We start from the raw sequence: 16,408 nt of genomic DNA on the forward strand, positions 1-16,408 counted from the left end.
TTAGCCTGTGCAGTATACACTGGCTAATCAGGGACAACAATTTCTGCCTAAATTGAAAATAAGAGATTTTCTGAGGAAAATTAAATCCTCCCTGATCAGCATGACTGTGCTAATCTGGGACTACACTTAATGCACATGCATTAAGCCCCATTTCTGTGTGGTTCAAATGAACCAAACATCATGACTACAACCCACATACCAACGGCACATTCACAGTGGGAGTCCAGGAAGGTCACAACGTCCCCCGTTGCAGCGGAGAAGCCCAGGAGACGAGCCCTTATGAGGCCCTCCCGCTGAGCCGTACGCACCACCTTCACCTTGGGGTAGCCTTTGATGTAGTCTTCTAACTGGGTCTTCAGATGGTCTGAAAATCAAGAATTTAAGCAATTAATTTTATTCCATCTTCAAAAATGCATTGCCTAATTAAACTCCTAAGTAGCAGTGGTGTATTGGATATTGCCTTCTAGCTGGGTCTTGGATAGTCTGAAAATCAAGAATTTAAGCAATAAATGTCTGTGCCGTCTTCAGATATGAATTTTCTAAATAAACTCCTATATAGAAGTGGCGTAGTGGATATGGTGCCAATCTAGCGACCGGGAGGTCAGGGGTTGGATCCCCACTGAGGGAGCTTTCTTTAGATCTGCCCCAAAGATACCAAGTACTGGTTTAACAGACACAAGAGCGTTTAATTGAGCCAAGGCTTTTGATGCAATCAAGCAAAAATCAGGTTAAAACAAAACTAAGTAAACTCACGTTGCGAGAATAAAGATTTTACAGAGCAGATCATTGGTTTATTTTCATATAATTTGATGTCTGTTGTATTGTTCTGCAATTTTCTTTTCGTTCATTTTTTTAACAAACACAAATTAAAGATTTTATGGGCAAAATAGCAGGTAAGTGTTGAATTATACAGATTTATTCATTTGCTTGGCTTAAAACAAGAGGGCCAAGATGGCCCTAGTTCGCTCACCTGAGAGGAGTCGGTTCATTCAATCTTTACCAATCGTCAAACTTGACCTAGATATTGTCCAGACAAACATCCTGGTCAAGTTTCATCATTATTGAACCAAAACTCTGGCATATGGAGTGATTTTGTTTTTGTAAGATTTGACCTGGTGGCCTATATTTTGAGTTGACCCCCCTTACCAAACATCAAACTTTGCTTACAAAAATAAATATTATGACCAAGATTCATAAAATTTGAAACAAAATTGTGACCTCTAGAGTGTTAACAATGATTTTGTATAATATAATGAAAATTTGGACAATCTAAGGGCAATAATTATGGCATTAATTATGTGGTAAATATGAAACCAATCTTTTCACCAAGTTTCATGATTATTGGGCAAAAATTGTGACTTCTAGAGTGTTCACAAGCTTTTATATAAATATAAGAAAACTGCATCAACCCCCCCCCCCCCCCCCCCCCCCCGCCAGCCATTCAACTGACCGGAACCATTTTCAAACTCATCTCTCATATCAAAGAAACAAATTTTCTGACCAAATTTCATGAAAATTGGGCCAAAATGTGACTTCTAGAGTGTTCACATGTTTTCACTATATATTTAGAGAAAAATGTCCCGCCCACTGGCAGCCTTGTTTTTTCACCAATCCCGACCATTTTCAAACTCCTCCGAGATATCAATAAAACCAATGTTTTGACCAACTTTCATGATGATTGGGCAAAAATTGTGACTTCTAGAGTGTTTACAAGGTTTCTCTATAGCCAAATAAGGAAAACTGCCCCCCCCCCCCCCCCGGCAGCCATGTTATTGAACTGACCAGAACCATTTTCGAACTCTACTCTCATATCAAGGAAACAAAATTAATGTTCTGACCAAATTTCATGAAAATTGGACCAAAAATGTGACTTCTATAGAGTTCACATGTTTTCACTATATACATATAGAGAAAATGCCCCGCCCACTGGCGGCCATGTTTTTTCACCGATCTCAACCATTTTCAAACTCGTCTGAGATATCAACAAAACCAATGTTTTGACCAACTTTCATGATGATTGGGCAAAAATTGTGACCTCTAGAGTGTTTACAAGGTTTCTCTATAGCCAAATAAGGAAAACTGCCTGCCCACTGCATGGCGGCCATGTTTTTCAACGGACCGGAACCACTTTTGAACTCAACCAACATATTATTAAGACAAACATATTGACAAAGTTACATAAAGATTGGGCATGAAATGTGACTTGTACAGTGTTTACAAGTTTTTTCTTTTTTTTGACCTAGTAACCTAGTTTTTAACCCGGCACGACCCAGTTTCGAACTCGACCGAGATTTCATTGGGACAAAGCTTCTGACCATGTTTCATGAAGATTGGACAATAAATGTGGCCTCTAGAGTGTTTACGAACAAATGTGGATGGACGGACAAAGACCAGTCACAAAAGCTCACCTGAGCAATCAGGTGAGCTAAAAAAAAAAAACACACGCCAAAAGCTAATGGTTCACCCTTCTAAATTAAGTATTTATTCAACACTTACCTAGTATTTTCTATATTCCATCTTAATTGACAATACAAGTACATTTGAGCTGTGTTCTGGTAAAACTGGGCTAAAAGCATGTTCTTAAAGTGTTGCCCAAGATTAGCCTGCAAAGTCCGAACAAGCTTTATAGGTGGCAAGAAATGTTCACCCTATAATGGATTTTCAGCCTATAATGGATTTTTAGCCTATAATGGATTTTCAGCCTATAATAGATTTTCAGCCTATATAGAGAATAATAGGTTAGTGTTGATTATAGATCAGGTTTATCATGCGAGGCTTAGAAAACAAAAAGCACGAGCCTTGGCTAGTGCTTTTTCGTTTCGTGCCGAGCATGATAAACCTGATCTATAATCAACACTGACCTATTATTCTATTTATCCCACTTTTTATTCAGTAAACTTTTTTATTTAAACAAAATAAGTTTTCATGAGTGTTTGTCGTACTTTGATAATGACTGTAGTGTAACCAAGGTCAGTGTATTACTCCGCGTTCCAAAAATAACCGCTGATCAAATAATATTTTTTTTATCAGAATATCGTTCTGTAACAAAGTGTCGAGCGTTATTAATTACAATTTTAATCATATTGAATTACAAATCTTAAAGTTTTATGATATCAATATGACATTAAGTTGTTAAATACAAGGAACTACATTTGTTTACAACGTAGCCTAACACCACACACAATTCAATTTCGATATCAAACTATCAAGTCAATCACGAGGTGCACAATATTTGCTTCTTTGTTATAATATGTGGTTATTTTGTGACGAAATAACAAAGATTACTTGGATTTAAGCTAATTATATACATTTTGAATGTTGAAAGTGGCACCAAAGAATTGTGAGGCAAAGTTGTTCGAACTAGAGAAAGACATTTGCTGGTGAAGTGACTGGGTGGGGCGAACATCAAGATCAACTTGTTCGACGGTAGACAGTGATTGTCTAGGCTGCATTTCGGCCATAGTTTCGGTGCATGAAGGTGAACAAGAGGAATCTGTTGGATTGTTACATTTACTGGACTGAGCAAGAATGAACACTTTTGCTGCTGTTCAACAGATATGTTGGAATAATTGGTTATGGACTGGACATTTTTGTGCCCTGTTATGGCCATGGTTTCAGTGGGTGGAATGTTTGCATTTCGAAGTTTTTGGACCAGGAATTTGCGAACTGAGTGGTTCGTTATTCTCTTGTGCTTGAGAAAGCCGGCGTCTTTTGCCATGGCCTTCAGCATCTGACCTAGCTTGTTGACACCCAATTGTTGACGCAAGAACCACTGGGATGCAGTGTCATTTGTGCGTATTGCCAGGTTGAAAAGATGCTTTAAAGAAAAATCTGATGGACGCATATCCGAGTACAGCTTGTAAATTAACACAGGATTTCTTGGTCCAGATGATTGTTTTCTCAGTCAAAGGGGAGCAACTCGAACTGACTTCTTCAAAGGGGAGCAACAACAACAGAACCTATTTGCATAGTGTTAAATTTACCTAATACTAGAGGTTTTAATAAAAATAAATGACAAAAAACACGTTTTTTTGCTACTTTTCTTTGTTTTAAGGTCATTAAGATTGACAAACTTTTGAGATTGTTTTTATTATTGATGCACTTGGCAAATACAGGTGACGAGGTGCGTGGGAAAAAGTAGTCCCAGTTTGGCAGTTGATGACGTCATTTCGTGCCATTGATTATAGCCTTGCCGTTGATTATAGATGAAATTTAATAAACGGGGCTTTAATCAACCGATTTCGCTGTAAAAGTGGGATAAAATGGATTTTCAGCCTATAATGGATTTTAAGCCTATAATGGATTTATAGCCTATAATGGATTTTCGTTAAGAAGAGACAACCTCTTAACAAAAACTTTCACAACAGAAAAAGTGTAGTCCCTGATCAGGCAGAGCAGAGAGCACATTCTAATCTGGAACAACACTTAATCCCTTTCCCCCATAAGAAGCAAAGTGAAAATGGCAATGTGCAAACAGCATAAAACCAGAACAACCTGCGAGTAACTCCGAGTTCAGGTTTTATGCTGTTTGCTGCTCATCAGTATCTAAGGGCGGAAATGAAGCCGTTAAAACTTAAATCAAGTAAGAAAGGTTCCTAATTAAATGTAACTTACTAAGGGACTAAAGATGGGTCAAAATACGCATCTAAGTGTTAAATTGTTATGCCAGGTTTTTTTTCCAGTGCAAGGCACATGTTATTGACTATGCTTTAAATTGTCCATTCAGAAAGGACGGATTTTGTTTAACTTAACCCATTTATGCCTAGCGTTTAGAAAAAAGGCCTTGGCAAACAGCGTAGACCCAGATGAGACGCCGCATCATGCGGCGACTAATCAGGGTCTGCGCTGTTTGCTGAAAGGAATACTGTAAGAAATATTCTAAATATAGAAATAAATATACTAGACGTCCCTAATTTTGGAAATAAGTTGATTCAATTTAGAAGGATGGGAGAGTCCACTAGGCATAAATGAGTTAAGCTGAAATATCAATAACCAAACTATTCCACAGGGACAAATATGAAGGAACTGGGATTTTGAAAATAACAGTTGTAACCAAATCTTGTCTACCCCCATTTAAACTTTGACAACAAAGTTACACAGGGAAATGATTGCTTTTCTGAGCATGCAATTAACACTGTTAACAGATATATCACTTGTCAAACTTTCTAAATGAGGCTGCTTCTTAGGATAGCTCTGTATTTACAGAATTGCCTGTTATAGATTGAACTTTCAACTTTAAGAAAGAAATGAACACTGCAAATGGTGTGCGGAGATGGTATGGTTACAAATTCCTAAGCCTTTTGTCAGCTGCCACTTTTTTTGTATTTTTGGTATCATATAAACATATACTGGTTATTACTAAAAGACCTTCCTTTTACAATTTAACTGCTCATGAATATTCTAAAAGTGCCTATGGGTAAAAGTTACATTATAAATAACAAACATCTCACTCATAATTACCAAGGGATTATTTCCATTCATAATTATTCACAAGTACTTTTCACGATTTTCTATATCCTTTTTTGAAGTTAAACTACTATCATTTACTATAAATGTTTTTGTTATACCAGGAGGCAATATGTCTTATCAAATTTTCGTACCATCAGCTCTGTGTTATGTATGTTGACACTCAATAGGGGATGATGATGGAACAACTGCTTAATTTATTTGTGCAATATTGATTACAGTGTCAATTGTTTAAGTGCCCTAAGAATTGAGACACAGTGATCTGTTTTCAACAAATATCATTCTGCCAGTTTTGTTAATGACAATTTCTTTATTCAGGTGTTTTTCCTGACTTGAAGGAAAGGCCTGTCATTGAGGAAAAACATAGTACAAACATCCAATTTTTTAAATGTTAGTGTTCTTGACTGTTTGTGAGACAAAATTAACTATACACTATATTAAACATTATACCCTCAATTCACCAAACCATATTGCTTTTACCAATTTAAATCAATTACTTTGTAAAATATTTATTCTTTGCAAGTAGACACATATTCTGATTTAGTCTAAAACCTCATGTAAAAACAAGAGCACTAAGTCTGTTGGCAAGATACAAGGAAGTTTCTGCTGAAGTAAATGTTTAAGTAACAGTTGACTGAATGAAAATCTGAAAGTCTATAAAAAAATAAAAGTTTTTTTTTACAATAAGTACAAATAAATGAAACAAGAAGTGTTGGAAATATTGCAAACCAAGCAGAAAGGAACAATTCGTTGTTGTTGTTGTTGTTGTGTATGAAGGTGCACAAGTTTACATGTTTATATGCTGGTTCAAATGTTTGTAAAAATTCAGCGCTTCAGCAGCAAAATGTTTTAAAGATACGTGTGAAATGAGTAAAAACAAGCAAATTCGTTTAATTGATATCCCCCGACAAATAAACTTTGTTTTTTGATTGGTGCAAATCCCTTAATATACAGTAGAATCATTAAGTGTAGGGTAATAATTAATATGCAATAGTTAAGGGTAGGGTAATTGTTTCTGTGAAATACACCACTATGAAGTTTCATGTTGATATATTGTAGCGTATCTAAGATGAAGCCTTGAACATTTACATCATACAAAAAACAACAAAGGGCAATTACTCTTAGTTAAGAAAGTGCAAGGTGATGGTTCTGTTGCATGGTACTTCTTCAAATTAATTTCTAAAAACCCATGAAGTTTTATGTGGAAATGTTGAATCATATCTGAGATATGTCCCTGAAAAGTTCTATCATACAAAAACAAGAAAGGGCAATAACTCTTAATGAAAAAAGTGAAGGGTTATGGTTCTTAAGCATGGCATTTCCCATATTAATACTACCATAAAGTTTCATGTTGAAATATTGCATGGTACCTGAGATATAGCCATGTACAAATTCATCATAAAAACAAAAACAAAGGGATATCACTCTTATTAAAGAAAGTGTAAGGTTATGGTTCTTGTGCATGGCACTTTTCCGCATTGATATCTATACACCTATGAAGTTTCATGTTGATATCTCATATAGTTTCTGAGATAGAGCCCTAAATAATTTTGTGACAGACGAACGGACAGATGAAGTTACAGACTGACGGACGGACAAGCCAAATTATATATCCCTCCACCTTTTGCGAGGGATACAAATATGATTAATCTTAAAGGGGCCACAACTGCACTGGTGAAAAAAGATCCTAAGCAAAATATGGGGGGCCTGCCTATAGCACCAATAATTGTTTAGATCAATGCAACACAAACAAGATGTGTTTGTGAAACACTATGTACCACCATATATTTGACCTTTGACCTTGAAGGATGACTTTGACCTTTCACCACTCAAAATGTGCAGCTCCATGAGATACACATGCATGCCAAATATGAAGTTGCAATCTTCAATATTGCAAAAGTTATGGCAAATGTTAAAGTTTGACGATAACAAACCAACAAACAGACAGAATTGACTGGGGGACATAAAAAGCAGAATAAAAAGAAAGTGTGCTAGAAGGAAGTAAGGGAGGACAGTTGGACGTACAGATAAAATGAGATAAGGATGAATCTATATGCTCCCCTGCCCTACATACGGGCACAATTGGGTCTAAATTTCCATCAGAAATGCAGAATATTTCTTAACACCATGCTTAAATTGGTTCTCCTAATGCTGATTTATTGTCACTGCAAATTTTCCTCCAAAATGCAATAAAAGAGTTTGATATATTGTCTTCTGGTAAACAAAAGCATATGTTTCAGTTTCAGTGAATACATAATTAAAGCCTCCTTTCTAAAGATGAAGTAAGGAAATTAATAAATCCTCCAGAAAAAACAAAAACCATTATGTAAATTAAATTATGAGACAGGGGTAAAAAGTCATTACAACTTTCTCAGTTCCCATGTTCGTAAATTAACAATGATAATAGGATGGATTCCTTGAAGAGATTTTAACAAAATTGAGAACATCATTTTTCTTTATTATTGCGCGTCTTATTCATTTGCTTTATTGAAAAGTATTTCAATGTTGTTCTTGATGGTGGCCTAATATAATGAAGCTTGCAGTAAGGCTTACATAGACCAGTAGTGTACACTGTGATTTCTAAGAAATTACTCTGAAAATTCAAATTCCTTGAAAGGGCCTAGTTCGCAGATTGTCAAAATGACAGTTTTCTGATTTTTTGTGACAGATTGTAAACATAAGATAAGAGACCCATTGGCCCTACTAAGGATCTCACCTGAGATCAACAAAACTGTTCTGAGATGGTCAAATCCTGAATAATAAAAGTACTTTATGAAACATAAGAATTTATTTTTTTTATTTTTATTTTTTTTGCATAAACTTTATTTTCTCCATATAGTTATGCATACATTAATAAAACATTCATTATATATTAAATTTCAATATTTATTTATAATTTTACCCCATAAGAGGTGAAGTGAAATTGACTTTTGCCACCAGCAGAAAACCAGAATAGCCTGCAAGTAACTCGCAGTCTGATCAGATTTTAATGCTGTTTGCTGCTCATCAGTATTTAAGGGTTGGAAGAAGCCTTTAAAGTAGTAAGAAAGGTCTTTACTTGAATTTGACTTTCTAAGGGACCACAAATGCGTCAAAAAACGTATCTAAGTTGTGAAGGGTTATTTGAATATTAAATTTCTACCACAATGTGCTCATGGTGTCTAGTCAGTATTGTCCTCAAATAATACATAATGGGAAAATTATTATTTACATGACTCTCAGGCACAATAATGTTTGGTCAAATCAAGCCAAATTAAGTTTGACACAATCCCAGTCATTTATATCGGTAGAGGGAATAAACAAGAGTACAATACAACAAGTTTTCTCCATGAAAACCTAAGTATTAGTTCCTCATGGAAAAATACTTGCAAAGGAGTTTGTTACAAAAATTAGCAGTAATGCAAAAAGTGTATTCATGCAATGCAGAAGAAACTGAAGGAAAACATTATGTCATCTTAGGAGACTTCATTTACTTATTAAATTCATTCAATTTTAAAGAAAGAAACATTACAGACAATATATCTGAAAAGAAGTTGATAAACAGTACAATTTTACTACAATTAAAATACAAATTAACATAAACAGTATGTTTATAAATATAATTACTCCATTTATTAAACACTCTCAGGAGGAAGCCAGGACGTGAGCTCAAATGTAATTAGAACGTTTTGATTGACACAGGACCAGTATATTGGATCTTAAGTAACTGCTATTTATAGTGCACGTATATTAAGGGCTTAATAAAATAGTTATTTCATTATGTGAATGAATAAAACATTTGGTTTATAACACACAATGAGTAATAGTGTTCTTTATTATCTTCAGCTTTTTTTGGTCAAAAATTATATTCATAACTTCAACATGTAATTCAGTAAATTTGAACCCCAATTGTAAGCAACTCTTATTGGTGGACAGTAATCATTGTGGTAAGTTAGCAATCCCTATAATAAGAAAATGTGTGCAATTCTGTTTGACATTTGATTCTCCCTTATCAACAATATCTCAATAAATCTAAGTTAAAAGCAAATTAAGTCAGATATGCTGAAAAAAATTGTATCTCATCAACATTAATAATAAGAAATGCAGCAATACTTTGCTTGTGTAAATCGCCTTACTTTAATCATAATTAAGGGGAGAATGGTTGTTGAAATAATCTCATGACCAAAAGCCATACAAGTAATGGAGCAAGGCCAGGGCTCAAACTAACAAGAGGGCCAAGATTGCCCTAGTTCGCTCACCTCAGAGGAGTCGGTTCATTCAATCTTTACCAAATGTCAAACTTGACCTAGATATTGTCCAGACAAACATCCTGGTCAAGTTTCATCATTATTTCATCTGCGAGTCATGATCAATGTACCTATGAAGTTTCATGATCCTAGGCATAAGCATTCTTGAGTTATCATCCGGAAACCATTTTTCTAAGTTGAGTAACCATGACCTTGACAGCCATTGTGTGAATACGTTTTTTGGCACTGTGACCTTGACCTTTGACCTAGTGACCTGATAATCAATAAGGGTCATCTGCGAGTCATGATCAATATACCTATGAAGTTTCATGAACCTAGGCATAAGCGTTCTTGAGTTATCATCAAGAAACCATTTTACTATTTCAGGTCACCGTGACCTTGACCTTTGACCTAGTGACCTGAAAATCAATAGGGGTCATCTGCCAGTCATGATCATTGTACCTATGAAGTTTCATGATCCTAGGCAAAAGCGTTCTTGAGTTATCATCTGGAAACCATTTAACTATTCGGGTCACCGTGACCTTGACCTTTGACCTAGTGACCTGAAAATCAATAGGGGTCATCTACGAGTCATGGGCAAAGACCGGTCACAAAAGCTCACCTGAGCAATCAGGTGAGCTAAAAATGTTAACCTTCGTGTTGACCTTTTGAGCTTACACCTGCACTGCAAAATAAGGAAAAATATCATTTAAGGAATTAAGTGTCACATTCCCATGAGTTGTCCAATGGGATATGGGATATGGAATTACAATATAAGCCCACCCTATTGTATTAGTGACAAAAATAAATTACTGACTCTTAGCCTCACCTTTATCAGAGAAGTCGTCAACAAGAATGATCTCCCTTAGAAGTTCAGGTGGGGTGCGATCTAACACACTATGGAAGGTTCGTAGTAGTACAGTCCAAGCCTCGTTGTGAAAACATATCACCACACTAGTATCAGGAAGCTTCCGATGGTATTTCAATGCTTTACATCTGAAAAAAGTTAATGAAGTATCAAACAAATTATTTGTCAACATTACTTTTGGCATTAAACTAATTCTTAATACCAGTAATGAAGAAATCAGCAAATTGTATTATTGTATTAAGGTTTATAAAAAAAAATAATGTAGAACAAGAGACAAAATTGTCACAAAACGAGATTTTTAATATAAAAAAACATAAAAACGGGAGACAACTGCAACTCAAAATGTGCATTGCTACTGATTGTTCATTCGGTACCCCTCGCAGATTATCATAATCGGACTCGGGAGAAATACGGGTTGAAAGTAGTCCGCCCACGTGATACCATTCTAAGAATGTTACAACAACAAAAACAATAACAACGACGGCGTCCATAATTCCTGTAGAGTTTGTACTTGCTCTGGCTTCAGAGCATAGAAAATCCCCATTTTCATCTTTGCAAAATGTAAACAACTCGCAAAACCGGCCATGTTTGTTTTTACTATGTAATTTTGATTCGCGTAGGCCCGCGTAGGTAGACCGCAATACCGCTTCCGAAATGTGTATTCATACTATCTCCTTCGAGGTACTTATCCGATGTTTGACGGAAAGGGCCGAGAATGTGCGATTGCTGATTGTTCATCACAATTACCCCCCTTGTTTCAAAATCAATCTGTTTTTCGACCCCATGACCTAGTTTCTGACCTGGCATGACCCATATTCAAACTTGACCTAGATATTGTCTAGATACAACTTCTGACAAAGTTTTGTAAAGATCGGATGAAAACTATTTTAATTAGAGAGCGGACAACATGCTAAATGTTTAAAACGCACTAAGTGACCCCATGACCTAGTTTTTAACCCGGCATGACCCATATTCGTACTTGACCTAGATATTGTCTAGATACAACTTCTGACCAAGTTTCGTAAAGATCGGATGAAAACTATTTGAATTAGAGAGCAGACAAGCTTGTTTTGCCTGCCCGCCCGCATTCGCCAATCTAATAACCAGTTTTTTCCTTCAGACAGAAGAGCGCTGTTTCCATGTCAGTTCTGCCACTTTGATAACATTTACCATACATCGGACTATCAGAAAGATGCAGCAATTTATGATCTGTCCCATTTGATAGTGCATGGAAAAAGCCAATACAGAATTTTTCAAGACAATATGTGCGGAAAATAAACACTAAATATTGACATATTTCAGTCTGTGGGGTTTTATAATTGCTGACTAGCCATGCACAGAATGTTCAAGACAATTGCTTTTTTGCTTCATGCTAGTTGAACACTGGCCAATGGTCATTTGTTTCTTTAAGAGAATAGGGGGAATCCATGATTGACCAAGTATTGAATCATGTAAAACAAGTAATCAGGAAATAGAGGACAAAAATGGTAAAATAGCAATGTTCCCAAAATGGGATTTTCTTGCAATAAAATATTGCACTAAGGAACAATCTATAACATATCATAGTGCTTTGTTTTTTCATAATCTCTTAAAGGTGTATAATTGATGCATTGACATTAACATATGTGAAAGCTTAGTTGCATAAAAGTTGCAAACATTGGAAACAGAATTGGAATTTGTTTACGCGTTGATTGTATCAACATTAACATAAGAACCGTTTCATGCAAAAATGGGTTTAATACAGTCGTCCAGTTTGGTCAGTAGCAACGCTGTTCGCAAGGCTTCTTGGCTTCATGAGTTGAACAGACTAAGGGGTTGCGCAGGCTCATCTGGAGACACGCTGACCACATTTGGCATTACACCCTTTTTCATGATACAGGTTAATTGGTAATCAAGAATATCACTGGAACTCTTTGTTAATGGCTGGAGTGATTGTTAGCATTGAACAAGAATATATGGCAGTAACTTTTGGAAAAAGATCAATAGAATCCAATCTTCATCACTTCAAAATCGGAATTCAGATAAAAAAGCACAGGTTACATGTTACCCATCCCTTACAAAATGAATACAAATAAAACAGGCCCTTAGACATAATAAGGATTCAATGTTCCCCATACAATTTTGGTGGCACAAAAATCATACAGGCACCTAGACATTCTACTTGTTCCCCAACCCCTTTGTTTTAAACCTCTCCAAACTAAATCAAATAAAAATTGGAATTAAGATGGTTGGAAATAGCACTGACTTCGTTTCCCATCCCCTTCTAGATGCATACAAAGCAGATTAACCCTAAGACATTCTACTGGGGTAATCTTGTAAAATTCCTTACTCTTCGTCACGCACATCTCGTAGGCTCCTGTGTAGGGAGATCTGGTCGCTGACATACTGGTTGAACGCATTGTTCTGCCAACCGTCGTCATAGAGCTTCCGCTCGCTTGGTGACAACTTCTCCTTATCCACAGGAACACCCTCCCCATTCTCTCCTGAAAACAATTCATACTGTTTGTTAACCCTCTCCCACTTTGTAACCATTTATTTTAAGAAATGGCTACTTCAACCAGCATAAAAGCTGAACAGCCTGAGAGAGAATGGCAAAGATATCATGAATAGCAAAAACTTGAATAAAAGTTCTTTAAACCTTTCACACTAAGGGCATAGTAAAAATGGGTATATGCATCTAGCATAAAACCAGAACAGCCTGTGAGTAACTTAAATGCTATTCAGGTTTTATGCCATTTTCACTATGCATATGAGAGTGAAAGGTTTTAAGAACTTATATTTTTGCTGTTCATGATACCTTGTGTGCCATTCTCTCTTTAATAGTTAACCCTTTGCATGCTGGGAAATTTGTCGTCTGCTAAAATGTCGTCTACCGAATTTCTCAAATTATAATTTTCTTCGATTTTTTTCAAAGAATATTATCACAATAGCAAACAGTTTGGATCCTGATGAGACACTACGTTCTGGCGTCTCATCTGGATCCAAACTGTTTGCAAAGGCCTTCAAAAGTGCAACAGAACAAGCTATGGTCATCCAAAATCATGACAGCTACGCCATTTTCTGCTGAAAGTTTAGTTTGTCAGACATAAAGAATATGTTCACGGTTTGGTTGGTACCCATGATGCAATTTCTGTATTCTCTGGGGATGGTTTAAATGGGTTACAGCTTGTTGCCGAATACACTTTTGTTGTAAGCCTAAAACCAAAATAGCTTATTAGATTTTACATCCCTTCTTTGACATAAAGTGTTTGCCTCCACGTAAAGATTTAAGCTTAAACAAAACTAGATAGACAGAAAAACAAACAAACAAATGATTGCAATAAGCCTCTCTTGTTGTGCTGGATGTATCAACCCAATAACTGTATTAGGAACTTGCCCACAGACATATTATAGAAAAAACATTATCTTTCACCACTCTCTGAGAATTTAACTGACAATTGTTTTCCCATATTATCAGTTTACTATTCCTCATGAAGAGTTTTGACTGCAGAACAATTTCATTATGACATATGTTTGAAAAGCTCAATATTTCACAAGCTTATTTCTACCAAATGCAGACACAGCCATAAATGTCTGCATTCATGTGTTGAAACTCAGAAACATAAGACAGAATATATTGCAACAAGTGACAGTTTAATAACTGTGCTAGAAAATTAAAGCAATGGAAATGTAGACTATTTGTAGACATTCCTGACATTAACAACCTATAAATTTTAATAATATTATAATTTACTGATATAGAATAAAACTTTTTGCTTTTGCAAATAAATTGAAACCATATCATAACCAGAATAAAATCACTGTTGTAGCTGTTATTTTCAGAGAAATGTTTACATTACTTCAGAGGTAGTTTTAATGTGGCAAGTGAAACAAAACTTCTTCATAAGACTTTTTCTTTGACATGGCTTTTATATATTTCCAATTGACAGTTTTATAACAAGACTATTGTCAAGCAATATGGTCCCCTACCGGTGAAACTCCACCATTTGCAGATTTTTTTAATGTATTTGTTACCATAGCAACCAGAATTTTGATGTAGGAACAAAATGAAATGACGTGCATAATCTCCATATTGCCATCTATCCATGTTTCAAGTTTCATGAAAAAATTTGAAGAACTTTTAAAGTTATCGCAGGATCCAGAAAAGTGTGACGGACAGACTGACTGACTGACTGACTGACTGACTGACACACGGAGCGCAAACCATAAGTACCCTCCGGTTTCACCGGTAGGGGACAATAAATATTAATTCCTTTTGCAATGGCATTATAGTTTTAATATACATGTACGTGTTAATTACATTAATTTCAAATAAATGAAAACTTGTATTTTTTAAAGAAATGCATTCAATAATATTCATGCTTGAGATTGCTTAATACAAACAAAATAAACACTACAGCGTATTTGATTATCATACATGTATTTTACTCTAGACACAGCAACACACATCCCAAAAGAAAGCATAAAATAGAAAGTTAACAATTGATATTATTATAGGAATTTTATAGCATTTTGTTTTTGCCCTGTTATATGAATGATTTCTCAACAGTGTCATTTTCAAAATGCCTGTATATTTGGACAGCAGCTGCTTCACTGACCTCGTTCCCTACTACTATAATTCATCCTATGCCTTTTGCCAAAAATCTTTTCTTGCAAGATTTTCAATATTCAAATGCAAAAGTTGCAGACATTCAGTCTGTTGGCTTGAATCACAAGATTGGTTGTAGCAAATTTTTGTATGAATTAATCTTGATTCTAACCTAAAACCTTGATAAAGCCATGTTAATAACTCACCAAACTGACTGAAGATTTGCATTTACTATGATTGGATTGGAGACTACATTAAATTATATGTATAACTATTACACAGAATTCGGTAAAAAAAATTGGACTGTATATTTATTGTGTAAACATAAGTGTTTAACACGAAAAACTTGGTGTAATTTTGGACAGTCTTTTAAACAAAGGGATATGTGAATAATTTCCTTAATATCAAAATTTGAACTCATAAAAATGATAAGTGATATTTGGTCTGATTGTGTCAAAATTTAAAGGTCCCAAGTTGATGACATGTACGTTTGCTATGACTTTAGCAGAAACATAAAATGATATATTATGATAAAAGTAAGCTTTTCCAAAAGCATGACATAACAATCATCTTTGAGGCTGCGGGAGATTGGTTTTATAGGCAACACCTCATTTGAGTCAAGTTATTAAAAAAAAACATCAATATATGGCAAAGTTGTGGTTGTGACTGGAATTGTTTAGCTGTTATATGGCCAACTCTGATCTTTGACCTATTAGTAAGTGTGACCTTAACCTTTGAGGGAGGGATATGAGTGGAACACGCAAGACATCATCAATATATGGAAAACTTGTGGCTAAGACAGAACATTTCCACTCACAGACACACAAACAGACCAACAGATGGATTGACTAACACACAGAAAAACAGACAGTCAGAATTTCAGACAGTGCTACTGCTACAATTCATGCTGCCTTCTTGGAAGGGGATCAGAACAAAACAAGGGCTGTTTGTAAAACCTGCATGCCCCCCCATATGGGCTGTCCGTTGTAGTGGCAGCCATTGTGTGAATACAATTTTTGTCACTGTGACCTTGACCTTTGACCTAGTGACCTGAAAATCAATAGGGGTCATCTGCAACCACGATCAATGTACCTATGAAGTGTCATGATCCTAGGCTTATGCGTTCTTGAGTTATCATCCGAAAACCATTTTACTATTTCGGGTCACCGTGACCTTGACCTTTGACCTAGTGACCTCAAAATCAATAGGGGTCATCTGCGAGTCATGATCAATCTACCCATGAAGTTTCATGATCCTAGG

The 16,408-nt window shown here is 35.6% G+C and overlaps 1 protein-coding gene across 5 annotated transcripts in view; it reads right to left on the minus strand.

The window, feature by feature from the left end:
• Positions 1–16,408, minus strand: part of LOC127854990 (polypeptide N-acetylgalactosaminyltransferase 5-like) — a 127,507-nt gene that overhangs the window by 45,331 nt on the left and 65,768 nt on the right. For all 5 annotated transcript variants that reach the window (XM_052390212.1, XM_052390213.1, XM_052390214.1 and 2 more), the window contains exons 4-6: positions 12,890–13,043; positions 10,522–10,688; positions 200–364 (exon numbers count right to left, since the gene is read on the minus strand). In XM_052390212.1, the coding sequence (XP_052246172.1) occupies positions 200–364; positions 10,522–10,688; positions 12,890–13,043 (486 nt within the window). The remainder of the gene's footprint in view (positions 1–199; positions 365–10,521; positions 10,689–12,889; positions 13,044–16,408) is intronic.

The sequence above is a fragment of the Dreissena polymorpha genome, chromosome 13 (assembly GCF_020536995.1).
Source record: "Dreissena polymorpha isolate Duluth1 chromosome 13, UMN_Dpol_1.0, whole genome shotgun sequence".
NCBI classification, from domain to species: domain Eukaryota; kingdom Metazoa; phylum Mollusca; class Bivalvia; order Myida; family Dreissenidae; genus Dreissena; species Dreissena polymorpha.